At 31.7% G+C, this 16,477-nt stretch overlaps 1 protein-coding gene across 1 annotated transcript in view; it reads right to left on the reverse strand.

Annotated features, from left to right (window-relative positions):
• The window catches only part of LOC123665291 (glycerol-3-phosphate acyltransferase 1, mitochondrial), a 44,264-nt gene that overhangs the window by 20,987 nt on the left and 6,800 nt on the right, over nt 1–16,477 (reverse strand). The window contains exon 3 of the mRNA XM_045599613.1: nt 14,657–14,770. Within this exon, the coding sequence (XP_045455569.1) occupies nt 14,657–14,770 (114 nt within the window). The remainder of the gene's footprint in view (nt 1–14,656; nt 14,771–16,477) is intronic.

A 16,477-nucleotide genomic window follows, 5' to 3' on the forward strand; every position in this document is an offset into this window, starting at 1 on the left:
AAAGTCCCGTCAAAATTGGTCCAGCCGCTTCAGAGATTAGCCGGAACAAACAGACAGATACTACAATTGAAATTAAAAATAACGCTAATCTATAATTAGCGTAGATTATTTATAGTTTTATCATCGAATCGTAATATATTTATAAGATACTAATTTTTACCAGCGGCTTCGCTCGAATTGAATTTTGTTTTTTATAAAAAGTATCCTATGTTACTTCTGATGCCTCCAAGAATACTTTTTATATCAAGAATAGTTTTCGCGTGAAAGCGTAACAAACAAACTTACATTCACATTTATAATATTACTCGCTGACCCCGCAGACGTTGTTTTGCCATATATCGATACCTCGGGGCTCAATGGGCGTAACCGCCATTTTGGCGAAATTGACTTTTTAATGCAGCCCTACTTATTTTTTTCTCCTCTATCGATCTGTATATTTAAAGTCTTCCTATTTGCCAAAAAGTGACCTATTTTTTGTAGAAAATAAAACATATTTTTTCAGTTTTTGTGTCGTAACAGCAATCATTGTTAATAATCATAAACGTGATGGGAGTAAACGACACCGTAGATGATACGAATATTCTTACGTGGTGCTTAAGCCCGAACATAACCATTTCTAAAGAATCAACTTACCAGATACACCCTTAAACATTTATGTACTCTAAAATAAAATGACACATACGTCTAACAATTATCCCTTAATTGGTCAACCATATCTACCTATATATTATGTGATTGCGAGAGCTTTGCTTGTGATTATGATTTCTTGATTAAGGGTCATTAATGTTTAAGTTAAACGTTATAGTGTGATAATATTTTTAACCAAATTTAATATTTCTAGTTTTGTAAGTGCAGGTACCTAAGTTTTGGTCATTTTATTAAATGTATGTGTAATGTTAATGGTTCCACAGTCTATTATTGACTAAAATTGTTTCAATACTATGTAACGCAGGTGACGCAAAAATTATTGAATTTATCATTGTCCCTGAATCCTATTCAGAAATTTATTTTGTTTATGCACTTATTTTTCTCATTGTAAGATAGATTTTTAATAGTAGCAGTTGTTTTATTAGCCTCACAGATTATTTGTTTATAATCAATATGTTTGTCAAACATTCGTTATTCAAGGATGGTCAAATTTTAATGAGTCTGCTGTTTTAGTAGGTAGGAATACTTAAGATTACCTAATAACTTTTACCAAAAGACTTCATAAATAATATATAATTGATCTCAAGAGTTCCTTGTATTTTCTATACATTTTAAACAGAAGATTAGACATTAGCGCAAAATTTTGTAGCGATACCTAAGTACTTGCCATTTCAGTACAATTTAGTTTTAATCGTTCATTCTGCTTTACGTTAATAAGATGTTTCGTTACAACTGAAATTATATAAAAATAAGAGTCTTTTTCTTACTTTGTTTAATAAACAATATTTTCAATAACAAGTGAATTTTATTTATCATTTTTTTTTTTATAATAAATGAGTTTTGGAATAGGTTTTAGATAGGTTAGGCTATTAAGTATAGATAAAATCAATAATTAGGTATTTGTATAATTAATTAGTTATCTGAGTCGATAAATGGTAATAAAATCTATAAAAAGGTTAATAAAGTACATAATTATATACAAAAGTTAATAAAGTTCATAAAAATTGCACTTAAATCGATTACCTAAATGAAGAAAACAAAGCAGCTGTCTACAAACTGATAGAAATAGTGAGAAAATTGACCGTTACAACCATAGATTATACACTTATATAGGGTTATAACCATCACTAATCACATATCCATTGATTTTTCGGGCGTACACGCCCCAATCATTCGATTTTCCGAGGCGTATAGACAAGCTATTTTTGTTACTTTTAAATTTATTTGAAATATAATTATACAAAGTTCTGCATCAAAAGAAAATAAAACTTTTGGTCCTAGAATGGTTTATTTAGGACAATAATCGAGAAAGTTATGTCGAAAATATTTTTTTTTTTTTAGTTTTTTGGCTCTCCTGTAAAATCGAGTTTTGGTGCTTACGCCCTTTGAGCCCCGAGGTATCGATATGTTATTAACCTCCTTAATCCCCGTCCCTTATAACTTAGAGGTATGAAAAATAGATGTTGTTCGGTTCTCAGACCTACCCAATATGCACACAAAATTTCATGAGAATCGGTCAAGCAGTTTCGGAGGAGTTTAACTACAAATACCGCGAGACGAGAATTTTATACATATATTAGATAAGATTAGGGATTAAGTATTAGGGATTTCTATTCGCAATTGTGAATCTAAAAGTTATATTTTTTTTTCATCGGTAAGAAAGAATCCTTAATGGCCTGCTGTTAAAGTCTAATCGTAACTTATGTGCAGGATAACCTTTACCCACAACCGGTGACGACAACAGTGCTTACTTCACGATGTTAAATATTTTGATGTATTGGATGTGTAGATAATTTCATTAGCTACTAAATTTGTTTTCATAGAGACGTAAAATAAAATGTTGCATCTAACCTATTATTGTAACCATATTGGTTGTACTTTTGGCAATTATTCAACATAAGAAACGTATTGAGTTACATTCACGACAGTAGCAACTAAATACCAAGATACATCAACAAGGGAGATTCTTTAAATAAATAGAACTGAAATAGATAGAACATAATACTGAATATATATTTGTGTATTTAAACCAAAATTCACACATAATAACTTATGACATAACATTTAAATGATATTAGTTATAAAGTTTCCGACAAATACGAATAACATTTTCTACGGTCGTTTTCAATACACTTATCTGTCTCTGGTTTTGCTTTCTACTGATAGCTATTTGACACACATTGTATGGAGCTTACATCGAAATTCTATCTCTAGTAAGCAATTCAGACATAGAATATTGAAACTGGCCGTAAATGATTTTACTAACATACGGTCATTTGGTTTGGTAGTTTTTTTAATAACAGGCTTATTTTTATCATTTGAAGGGATTGTGTTTCGAATGCCGTGAAATGTATGTCAAAATATGGTATAATAAAGCATGCCTAACTATTCTTAAAAGTACCTATTTATCAACTACCCATGGAATCTAAATGCAAAATTAATTTTATATTTTTTCATTTAATAAATATTGATAATTTAAAAGTTATTTATCTATTTGTAAACAATATGTACGATAGTTACCGAATATACAAGAGTTATGTAAACTTAGTTTTTATCAGTCTGATTAGGTACCTCCTTCCGTGAACCATAAAAATCAATTATTATCAAAATCAAAGGACTTTGGCCTGCTGGACGATTACATAATAGAAAGATAATTTATATATCTCGTCACAGATTTTATTTCCTTATTTATTATTATTAATTACTTGGACAAGTGGTGATGTAACGGTCATGATAATAAAAATAATTGTAATTGCTCGTAAACTAAATAAGTCGAAATAAATTTACATCGACAAATAATACAACATAGGAAAACGAAAAAATAGTCAACTAAATACGCGTTATTAGAGATAACTCAAAAAGTAGTCGTCAGATCACGTTAAATTTAAATGGAACCACATGACAAGTACTAGCTTTCTTCAAAACTTTTACTATCAACATAGGTATAATGTCATGAAACAATTTACATGTTTTTTTTTTTAAGTTTTTTATTTGAATTAACTTTAACTTTTTAGTTTTCGTCAAACAAATTTCTCAGTCTGTTATTCACAGTAACGTCACTTTGTTTTTTGAGTTATTTTACGCAAACCATTTGTTTAAGCGATAATAAACCATAAAAAATTACTAATCGGCCATCTTGGGCGTTCCGCATTTGAAATGAAGTCACACGGCTAACCAAGCGTTGTCCTCCATTGTGTTTGCTCGCAAACGAAAAAAAAAACCGACTTCAATTACATCGACAAGTAATACAACGTAGATCGACGAAAAAATAGTCAAGCAACTACGCGTTATCAAAGATTACTCAAAAAGTAGTTATCAGATCTCGATAAAATTTATATGTGACCACATGATAAACATCAACTTTCGATTAAATTAAAAATTATCAAAATCGGTACACCCAGTAAAAAGTTATTACGGATTTTCGAGAGTTTCCCTCGATTTCTCTGGGATCCCATCATCAGATCCTGGTTTTCTTATCACGGTACCAAACTAGGGATATCCCCTTTTCAACAAAAAAAAGAATTATCAAAATCGGTACATCCAGTAGAAAGTTATGCGGTATAATACAACGTAGGTCGACGAAAAAAGCGTCAAGTAAAAACGCATTATTAGATATAACTCGAAAAGTAGTTGTTAGATCTCAAATAAATTTAAATGGGACCAATTGGCACACACCACCTTTTGATTAAAACAAAATTTGTCGAAATCGGTCTACCCGATCAAAAGTTCTGATGTAACATACATACAGTCGAATTGAGAACCTCCTCCTTTTTTGGAAGTCGGTTAAAAATTTCAACTCAATCAAATAAAGATAAATACTTCAGATGCAAGATTTCACCTTACCAAACATACATACTTAATTACTTACACACATTGCAAGTTAAATAAAAATCTTTAAATAGGTAGGTATTTTTAGTTTTTAAAGTAACTCTTTTCATTGAATATAATCCCATTTATAATTATACATCCTACTTACTATATAACGAATTTGTTAATAGCTCACACCTCGTGTTTTCTGTTCTCTCCATATACGTAACGAAATATCATCATAGCCCATAATTTTCATCACTAAGCAGGCTAAAAAAAATCAACCGGTCGAGAAGATACCGAGGTTACAGCGATCCAACAAAAAATCTTTATAACAAATTATGCATAAGTATATGTGCAAAGTCTTTCTTATTATATACGAGAATATAAATTACAACGAATCGCAGAAATATATGTACCTATAGCTTCCGATCGACTCCATCCAATTTAATAATTCACATTTTTTTTTTTTGTTCGGTGGACAAAGTTTCATACAAAAGCAAAATTTAAAAAATCCACACATTCACGAAAAATAAAAAATACGGGTATGAAATTTATCAGGTTTTAGTTTATACTGAAAACAATATAAGTGTTTTTTTTTAAATAACAAATATTACGTCAAAGACCAATACGTATCGTTACACCTAACTGAATTTTTAAAAGTATAAAAAAATATATTAAGTTAAATATTGCGAAGCAGGAAACTTTTAGATGAATGAAAATTGATATTGAAATTTTCATTAATGTTTTTCATTAACTGTATAACATTAAAATGCTATAAAAAATACAAAGTAAAGTCTTGGTAAAAATCAATAAATACAGTATTGTAACCATAGATCAAGTAAAAAAAGGTAGATAACGCACCTAGAACAGAAAACTGAAGCCACTTTTTTAAAGATGTGTGAGTGAGTGAAGTGTTGACACCTTTTAAAAAAAGTCCCTAAAATTTTTATTAAACAATTAATTTAATATAGGTAAAATGGGTATGTGAAAATAAAAACCTGTTTATAGTTTTAAATAAATTTACGAAAAATAAAACAAAAAATCGGTAGAATAATAAAAAAATATATTCGTAAGATAATCGTATGAATGGACACTTCCTATCCCCTCTGTTTATCTCTTTTCAGTTTGCAGTCGGTTTTTTTTTTTTACTATTTTTCTTAAACCTAGAATCCTTTATGTTGTATAAGTTTTTTAAATTTTTGTCGCTTAGAACTCAGAGTCATCGTCATTGTTTGCATTTTACTAATATGATGTAGTCTTATGATTAAATATTTTTCAATCACTAATCGTATTAAATTGACTTTATGCGCATGGCCAGCATAATCGTGGTCATTTTCTCAGTCTTACAGCCGCTACCCATTCACCTCTTATTAAAATATTCGTTGGAAACCTAAAACCATGAAATTTGATAGTAAAATATGGGTACCTAGTTTACTCAAAAATTGTAAAAAGTTAAAACATAAAACAAACGAGTAAATAATTCATAAATATATTTTGATTTTTTTATTTTCAATTTATGTAACATAAAATAACACGAGAAAAAAAAACAATAACTATGTCTACTTTTTACTTAATTATTTTTCTGATTGCGTACAATTAACTTACCCACATTTTGGGGTATTGAAAAAAAGAACTACTGGCAACACTCCCGTGGTACGTCATTTCGTGACATTGAAATTATAAGTTCCGAATAACCTCAATATTATTTTGGAATAACAATAAATTTAAAGTTTTATATGTACTTACGTGTGAAACGATATTCCTTCAGATTTTTTGTTTACTTTGGTATTGTTTTTGCACCATTTAATCACACAAGACGGCATTTTATAAGCAAAGTTACTGTATGAAGCCTCGTGACATACTAACGAAAATGAGCGTAGTTTGATGCATATGTGTGCGTGAGCGCGTGTATTTACTTGAAGGAGCCGAGTTTTGTGGCTTCACTAACAACAAAGGCCGCGCATTATCTACTTTTTTTACTATATCTATGATTGTAACTAGATTGTATCAGCAGACCGTGATTCAGGTAACTTAGAGTCAAGAGTCCGTACCTTGAAATAGGGTATGTGCACAATCCCACACGTATACAACAAATAACAATTGTTCCATAGACAAGGAAAACAAGCCACAAGAATTTATCCCAAGGCGGTCAAACGTACGGTTCGTGAATACATATAAACTGACCCTGACCCGTCCTTGGATCAATGACGGCGCAATGGACAGCTAATGAAGACATTTAAATTTAATATCGCTACTTATCCGTAAGTTGACTGTAATGGAAATAAACAATTTATTACTCTGTAAAAACGTTTTTAACTCGAGTATTTATATTAAAGAATTTCAAAGCGAACGCACATCGATCCAAGGAAAGAAAGCGACCGCTTATTCAATTTTCATTTAGTTAATAAGTTTAGTACGATACAGATACGTTATAAGTTAAGTACGTTATAACAGTAGGAATGATGTATGTAATTGCGCACAATATAAATACTAGAATGACCGGTACGTCGATATTTTAACGGAGTACATAATTACGTTTGAACTTGAACTACGAACACTTTTTGAAGCCTTATTGTTAGATTAGTTTAAGTAGATGCTTGGCGCGGTTTTACCCAATTGGTATTATTGGATGCTGTTTCGTTACAATACGTTAAATAATGACGTTTTGACAATTCAAAGTGTTGTTATTAGTAGAGGTTTCGCGCGGTTTTAGATGCGTTGGGCATCATGGCTACTGTTCCGTAGCAATAGGAAAAATTGGGGTGTTTTGTACCCTAAAGCCTAAACACCTAAAAAATGCAGTTTTAATTAAAAAATGAAATTAAAATGCATTAAAGTTCGTACGATAAAAATCCCGCTACGGTTACAGCCTATAATATCCCTAAATAATGCACATCTTAGTAGAAAAAAAAACATAAGAATGAAAATAATTGTGTTTGCTCGCAAACGAAAAAAAACCGACTTCAATTACATCGACGAGTAATACAACGTAGATCGACGAAAAAATAGTCAAGTAACTGCGCATTATCAAAGATTACTCAAAAAGTAGTTATCAGATCTCAATAAAATTTTTATGTGACCACATGACAAACATCAGCTTTCGATTAAATTAAAAATTATTAAAATCGGTACACCCAGTAAAAAGTTATTGCGGATTTTCAAGAATTTCCATCAATTTCTCTGGGATCCCATCATCAGATCCTGGTTTCCTTATCATGGTACTAAACTTGAGATATCTCCTTTCCAACAAAAAAAGAATTATCAACATCGGTACATCCAGTAGAAAGTTATGCGGTATAATACAACGTAAGTCGACGAAAAAAGCGTCAAGTAAAAACGCATTATTAGATATAGCTCGAAAAGTAGTAGTTAGATCTCAAATAAATTTAAATGGGACCAATTGGCACACACCACCTTTCGATTAAAAGAAAATTTGTCTAAATCGCTCCACCCAGTCAAAAGTTCTGATGTAACATACATAAAAAAAAAATACAGTCGAATTGAGAACCTCCTCCTTTTTTGGAAGTCGGTTAAAAAATTATGTATAATTGTGTATTACAATAGTATCGATTGTATTTTCACACACTTAGCGATATTTTAATAAGCTGTTTCATAGGCCGGTAGTCGAAAAAACTATCGGCCGATAAAAATAGTTTATTTCTGCAGAATTGTTCAAGTGTATTGTAATAATACGTTATCGTACATACTTTCACGTTTCTGGTTAATCATTAACCGTTACACGATTCCGCCTACTATTTGCTATTTCGTGCAACGACCTTACAAATGACGCTTACGATTCTTAATAATTGTGACAAGCGTAGAAATAGATAGAATAGTAAAAAATAAAATATTATTTCTATATTCACTTTTAGTTTTTTATTAGTTCTCATAGCTTAGATATAAATACAGCATCACGGGTTTTTTTTGTTAATATTTTGTTAACCCATGCGTCTGTAATGATGTAAATTTTTCAATTCAAGCTTTAAGACAATTTAGATAATTAAATCTTAATTGTTTTATAACAGAAATTATAAAATTGCTTTATAGGCTCATGCACAACACTTTGCTGAAGATCATGACATGACCAAATGCATAGTTTACAATTTTATAAAGGACTTATAGACAAACATTCATTTTCATATACAAATATAAGTTTTCACCGATTATTTTGTTATAGTACAAGTACAGACAAAATCATAAAATATTTATGAAGCAATGGATGTTATACTCGTAATATACGACGTATCTACGACGGCAGTTCTTCAACTTTAAAGGAAGTTAGCTGCTCGTAAACTACACCTAATGCGGAACAGAGACAATAGCCCCGAATTTTGAGTGACATAATCTAGGTATATACATAAATAAAATTGAAGTATCTGTCTGTGATTTCAAACACTATACTAAGATACAAACAAACGATTTAAAAAAATTGTCTGTCTGTCTGTCATTCTGTCTTTTAGTTTGTCCGTTCCTTAGAAGATTTTGAAGAAGATTGTGGGGCAACATAGAGACTACATTTTATATATAAATATAAAAGTACCACCTGTATTAAATAAGCAAACATTATTCTATTAAATAACGTTTTATTTTTTGCGCGCAAAACAACTAAAATTCCAAAATATTACCTTGCTTTGGGAATCAGGATCACGTAAAAGGCTTAATATATAAAAAATATACATATAAAATATACAAATAGAAAAAACAAATAAAATTAAAATACTACATCCATAACATACTAAGGAAATCACTGTTTTGTAGTCTTTATGGTTATTTTTTTATTTATATGATAAATTAAATACGTTTTTAAATGTTTGTCTATATTCTGTACCACATATAGGTACTTTTATCCCATAATTCCCACAAGATCAGAATCAGGCCGTTAAATAATGAGTATGAAAATATGAGAGATGAATGCTCCGACGTATTGCTTTTAACCCATCTGAAAAATACGTTTTCTAGAGGTCTGCAAAGTAGACCTCCGTAGCCGCGCTAACCTTCTCATTTGACTGAGGTTTCTACCCGGCAAGTGCCTTATCAAGTTTGGAAACAAAAAGTAGTCGCACGGAGTCAGTCAAACTTTAGAATTCGGTGGATGAGGAAGTAGTTTGTAGTCTAATTCGACCAATTTGACCGTGGCGATGGCGGAGGTGAGTGGTGTGATTATATTATTATTTTTTCTACATAGCTTTTATAATTTGTAAACTAAAATATATATAGTAAAAAAGTTTTCTTTTCCTTTGACACCTTGTGAATCCCCGAAAACGGTTGCCTTCGCCTTTCCGGCCGATAGGACAGTCTTTGGCTTTTTCGGAGCACGTTCGCCGGGTAAAGTGCACTATTTCGATTGTTTTTTGGCTTCTAGTGTGTACCAGTGGTTCCATGTTTTGTCGCCGGCACGAAATGATGCAGAAACTTTTTCGTATTGCGCTTAAAAAGCGTCAAACACTGCTCTGAAATGGCATTCCAACGCTCTGTGAGTTCGCTGCGCGATTTCCCTTTTAAAAAACTATAATGGAATCGCAGATCGATATTGCTCGTTTACCATTTTTCTAAACTTCACTTACAGGCCCACTTCCACACGCAGTTAAAACAAAACTACAATTCTGAACAGGCTAAAATTTTGACCGTAGCCCTCTAAAACAATATTTTTAACCGACTCCAAAAAAGGAGGAGGTTCTCAATTCGACTGTATTTTTTTTTAATGTATGTTACATCAGAACTTTTGACTGGGTGGAGCGATTTCGTCAAATTTTCTTTTAATCGAAAGGTGGTGTGTGCCAATTGGTCCCATTTAAATTTATTTGAGATCTAACAACTACTTTTCGAGCTATATCTAATAATGCGTTTTTACTTGACGCTTTTTTCGTCGACCTACGTTGTATTATACCGCATAACTTTCTACTGGATGTACCGATTTTGATAATTCTTTTTTTGTTGGAAAGGAGATATCTCAAGTTTAGTACCATAATAAGGAAACCAGGATCTGATGATGGGATCTTAGAGAAATCGAGGGAAACTCTTGAAAATCCGCAATAACTTTTTACTGGGTGTACCGATTTTGATAATTCTTTTTTTGTTGGAAAGTAGATATCTCAAGTTTAGTACCATAATAAGGAAAACAGGATCTGATGATGGGATCCCAGAAAAATCGAGAGAACTTCTTGAAAATCCGCAATAACTTTTTACTGGGTGTACCGATTTTAATGATTTTTAATTTAATCGAAAGCCGATGTTTATCATGTGGTCACATTTAAATTTAATCGATTTCTGATGAGTACTTGTTGAGTATCTTTGATAACGCGTATTTACTTGACTATTTTTTCGTCGATCTACGTTGTATTATACGATGATATATATATACGATGTAATTGAAGTCGGTTTTTTTTTCGTTTGCGGGCAAACACAATTATATACGATAGTATATATTTCTTGCGATAGAGGCGCCATCGGGCAGTGAAACTAAGTACTTATCAGACCACCCTTGTAGTTATATAAACGTGATTAAAGTTCATAAAAATAAAAAATAAAATGTTTAATCAAATCATAGTTGATTTGGTTAATATCATATTGGTTCATGATGCATGCATGCAAAAGAATGTCAACATCAATTTATTATAAGAATTAAAAAACCTTATGAATATACCCATATAAATGAACGCGGCATGCACAGTAGTATACTTTACTCAGATTGTTTAAACTATTTCATCGAAATCTGTTCAAATGTTCTTTTCTATTTTAATAGCAGTGTGCGTCTTATGTGTCTTCAGTGTAGTACTTTATCATTATCGTGATCATCATCACTTCAGTCTATCGCATTCCACTGCTGGACATAGACCTCCACAAGTTGGCGCCAAAAATGGCGTGAACTCATGTGTTGCCCTTAGTCACCACGCTGGCAGGCGGGTTGGTGACCGTGTAGTATTTGAAAAACATTAATTACATAATTAATATAAATATATATCTTGTATTAATTGACAAATTTTAACAATGATAGGTATGCACGATATTTTTCTTATAAAATAATATAATATAATGAATTATACATATAGCAAACTAAAATAAAAAGTAACACTAGTTTGGACAAATCAATTTTTCATTATATGAATTTTAGCTTGACAGACACAGTTTGACTGAACGCAATAACTAGCTTGACAGAAAACAGAAAGTCTTTGTCAGAACAGTATTAACATTCATGACAATAAAACCACACATGCGTATGAATACATTTAACGTTATTGCACAAAGTGAATAACGAAATATAGGACATATATACATAATCCATTGAAACAAAGTCGGTCAATGAACTCCGTAATCTTCAGTATAAAAAAGTAAAAAGACAAAAGATCATTGAAATCTTAAAAACAAACAGACAAGTCGTGATGCACGCAATGCGCAACGACAAACGTGAAAACAAAGAACTACATGCAAAATGACCTCTGTTTATGAATCAACACACCAATGTGGCCTTGTGCGCTATTTATATAGGTTATAGAAAATATATAATATTAACATGATGATATTAAATTCTTTGGTTAAAGATTGATGTCACGTCGATATTGATTACGATAAAATATTCCTCTGGCCTTATTCACATACACTGTTTAAAAAACGAAATAAAATAACAAAAAAAAAGATATCTCTTGCATAGTTACGGTTACTGGATCAATACCGACTCAATATTATGTGTTTTGTGCAACAAATAATATTGTTATTATTTGCTAGAAATATATGGCGCCCGTTGCAACATTTAACTGTGTATTTTACTAGTTAAATGATATCATTAGAATTAAACATTAGAACTAATTTCAGTCTATTTATTTATTTTTATGGGAAGCCAACATGGTATTTAGTGGTTTTTATCAATCGTACATAGTAAGGCATAGAATATCCTACACTTATACATCAGCTAACAATAAATATTTATCTTATGACAAATTAACTCAATAATAAAAATGCAAAAAAAAAAAACTATAAAAAGCAGTACAATTAAAACCCGTGCTAAAGCAGTAAAAAATATTTAAAAGAAAAAATTAAAAATATGTGGGTATATGTAAAAAAAAAAACGAGAGAAGAATTTCAAACAATATCATAAAACTTAAAACAGTAATACATCGCGAAATCTGTAAATATATATATAAAAATTAAAATGTAATTTATCCATAAGTAAAAGTGGTTTGAGGCATAAGAAAGCAGTTGATATGAGCTATAAAGTATAATGATATGTGTGTTCGTAACTTCATACAGTAGGTAGCTAATTTAATACAATAAATAGTTTAATCTATTCTAATAGCGTTTTTGTTGATTGTTTCAAATTCTTTTCATAAGGTTGAAGAAGCTATGTAGCGTTTTGCGAATTTTTTTTGTTGACAAGTAAAATATACAAAAAAAATATATAAGCACATATACATTCTGCGGTAGACTTTAAAATCTAATATATAAAATTCTCGTGTCGCGGTCTTTGTAGTTAAACTCCTCCGAAACGGCTTGACCGATTCTAATGAAATTGTGTGCATATTAGGTAGGTCTGAGAATCGAACAACATCTATTTTTCATCCCCCTAACAGTTAAGGGTAGTCTACACCTATTTTTTTTTAAATTTTTTGATAAACTATATATTTTTTATTTTATTATGATTTGGCGTTGAAAAATACATACAACCCTAAATTTTCAGCCTTCCACCAGCCTTCAGCCAACCCCTATTTTTAAATAACGTTTACCGGCAAGACAATGTTTGCCGAGTCAGCTAGTATAAAATAAAGATGTTTTTAATTGGACAACAAAAAGATCCATAAATCTTAGTAACCATGAAACCTTAATAACTAGTTAGTACTTAATAACTAGAAGAGACCTAGTAATGGTACACATGTGCTCGATTAGCGGCCAGTCCCCCCTATCGGCGATGTCCTTCAATACTTTGTTTAAGCATACCATCTCATTTATCTCAGTAGTGCATCAATCGTTAAATCATTTTATGTATGGGGTCGAGCTGTAATATCGCTCTAATATTGTGTGCCAAAGGCAAGACGTAAGGCCCGGTAGTGTGCGTCAGGAAACAGTGGCCACGTGGGCATCGCGTTTGAAGTTCAAAGTCGAACAAGATTATTTGTTGTTGTCAAAAAAAAAACCGATACCAATCGGCGCTGATAATTAATCTGTGATTGGCGAAGATATAATAAATGACATATTAGATTTATTTTTAACCATTTTGGCGTAGTGGTGTTTGTTTACAATTTGAGATTTAAGAGGTCAACGACTGTAGGGTTATTTTACTAAACGCTACGTAGTTCATATCATTACCGCTTACAAACAAAATAAGCAGAATTCAATTTTCTTCGAAGCTAAGAGGGAGATAATAAGTTAATGAAGATAGAAAGAGAGAGTTACAGTTCGTACATTACTGTAGGGGTAACTAAAGTTTTACTTCAGTCGTGTGGTCTAAGGCACACTCGTTTTTATTATTATTATTAGCTTAACAAAATAAATAATTTTAAAGAATTTAATTTAAATATGGCATTAGGATTACAACCTGACAAATTATTGTCAAATACACTATAAAAACAAAAAAAAAATCCATTCACTGAATAGTGTACCAGTGTACTAAGTAGATTAGCAGACATGTTTAAAAAAGGCACCTGATGTACGCAAGGTATATAACAACAATTAGCATTATTACTAAGACTATTTCAAGAGAGCAGGTGACCTGGCCAAATATGGCTTACAGTAAAACACGTATCAAACATTTGAGTTATTGTGTGTATTTGTCTTTTTAGTATTTTTAACGTTATTTTATAAACGGGTTAACAGAAGTTTTCCAACGTACTATGACTCGCACGAAGGTATCAGTATAAAGTTACAACAAAGTACAATTTCAGGTAAAATAAACTCAAATGGAAAATTCGAACTAATACTTTATTTAACTCCCTGAAAACTTGCGGAAAAATCGCATCAAAAGTGCGTAGTAATTTTAAACTATTGCTTGTTTCACTGGTTCACTTTATCAGCAGATAAAGTTTACCTCGCACATGTAGGCTTTATCAGCAAGGAAAAAAAACCGGACTACTACGACAAGTTTTAGAATCAGAGATTGCAGAGTTTGATGCTGAAAACGAAAAATATATGATAAAGTTTGGTAAGTTGGAAACCGGTCCTATTGGAGATGACGTTACTATGGGTTTGTGTGTTTTACAACGTTACTTACCCTTGACAGTGGGGCACATCTGGAGCAAGCTAGGCCGGCCGGCGGTCGCGTTTCGGGTTGGGGGGAAGGTACTTGCGGGCTCTCTTTAAGACGATACAGCGCTGAAGTTCTTGTCTGTGGACAAACATACCTCATAAATATCTTTGTTTATATATTAACGCTCCGGCTTCGCACGGTTGCAAAAACTATCAGTGTTGCTCTACTATATTATTCACATATTTTATATATAAACCTTCCTCTGGAATCACTCTATTACAGAAAACCGAATCAAAATCCGTTGTGTAGTTTTAAAGATCTTAGCATACAGATAGCGGTAAGCGACTTTGTTTTATACTGTGAAATGACACAAGGAAGAAAATTTTGTTTTTAAATCGAAAGGTTCCAAAATATGCGCATGTATGAGCTATTTTTAATGTTTTTTAACCCTTACGAAAGAATATTTGCCTAATTTAGTCTTTCTCTTGTAAATAACTATATCATAACGAATAGAAATAAGTTAGGAGATTAAATATCACTTTACGACAAATTATAGGAGATAAATAGCTTTAAACCTAACCGCAGGTTGAACCACGAAGGTCATCTATCTAGTCTTTAATGATTTTTATTGAGTAATCTCAAGAGTAGCTAGACTAATCTAAAACTATCGTGTATAAAATAATATCAATATAAACGTCATCCTTAGATTAACAACAGCGGACACGAAACTCTAATTAATATGAAACAATGACACATTATCAATTGAGACGCGTGAACAGGTGTTCTCAAAACATATAAAACAAAAAGAACGCACCATACCCACATACACAAGAAAGCGCCAGGTATAGAATTATAATGAATGCTATGATATTGTTTTTGAGACAATAGTATCTTATTAGATTGTCATGCTTCTCGTTTCCTTTCTTAATAAGTGAGTTATAGTTCTATAAAACACTACACGAATTTTCTATCTTACGACAAAATAAATATAAACCCTCTGGAATAACTCCACCAGCTCGCTTTTATAGAGTTAAGGTATCACTGTAATATTTTTAATTTATTTTATCATCCAATCCAACAACGTTATACTGCAAACATAATGTTCCCCATTTATACCGAATACATTAAAAACCACTCACTAAACGGTCCCTAGTAGAATTTACTCCTTTGTCGGGGGCCCAGAAACTTACAAAACACAAACGCCCAGACCACGGCAAAGATCTTTATGGCCTATACAAATGTCTTCCATCAACGTGGATCGAACGTGACTGCGGTGCCAATTAGTCGTCACCTTACATATTTTGAACTACGAAGTAGATATAATTGTCGACAAAATACGCGATTGATTAATAGAAACAATAAAAGAAAGTGGAACTGTTGCGATTTGGTATTGTTTTCGACTCTGCATTTAAAATTAAACGTAATGTAAGACTGTGACCTAGAAAAAAAAATCTAAGGAAACTAAGGAAGAAGGCTAAACGTAGTTAATTCGAATCGAATCGACCGAATCTTTTCAGCTCGTTTGAATAAATGTGTCTTCGTATTCTCCTGGGGTGAATTGGGGATAAGGTCGACAACACACTTGCAATGCTTCTGGTGTTGCATACGTCTATAAGCTACGGTAATCGTTTATTATCAGGTGATCCGCTTGTTTGCCGACCTAGTTATATAAAAAAAGACTAGACTGAATGTTTAGCGATATGACCGTATTTTGTGTCTTTAGTCTCTTGATTTACTTCGAACTCTTTTGCTCAGGTATACATATATTATGATATGCAGTATGGGCTATTAATACGTGTATGTATATTTAAAACGATGAACGTCGAAAATATATATAAACTCAGT

Source organism: Melitaea cinxia, chromosome 23 (assembly GCF_905220565.1).
Source record: "Melitaea cinxia chromosome 23, ilMelCinx1.1, whole genome shotgun sequence".
In the NCBI taxonomy this organism is placed as follows: domain Eukaryota; kingdom Metazoa; phylum Arthropoda; class Insecta; order Lepidoptera; family Nymphalidae; genus Melitaea; species Melitaea cinxia.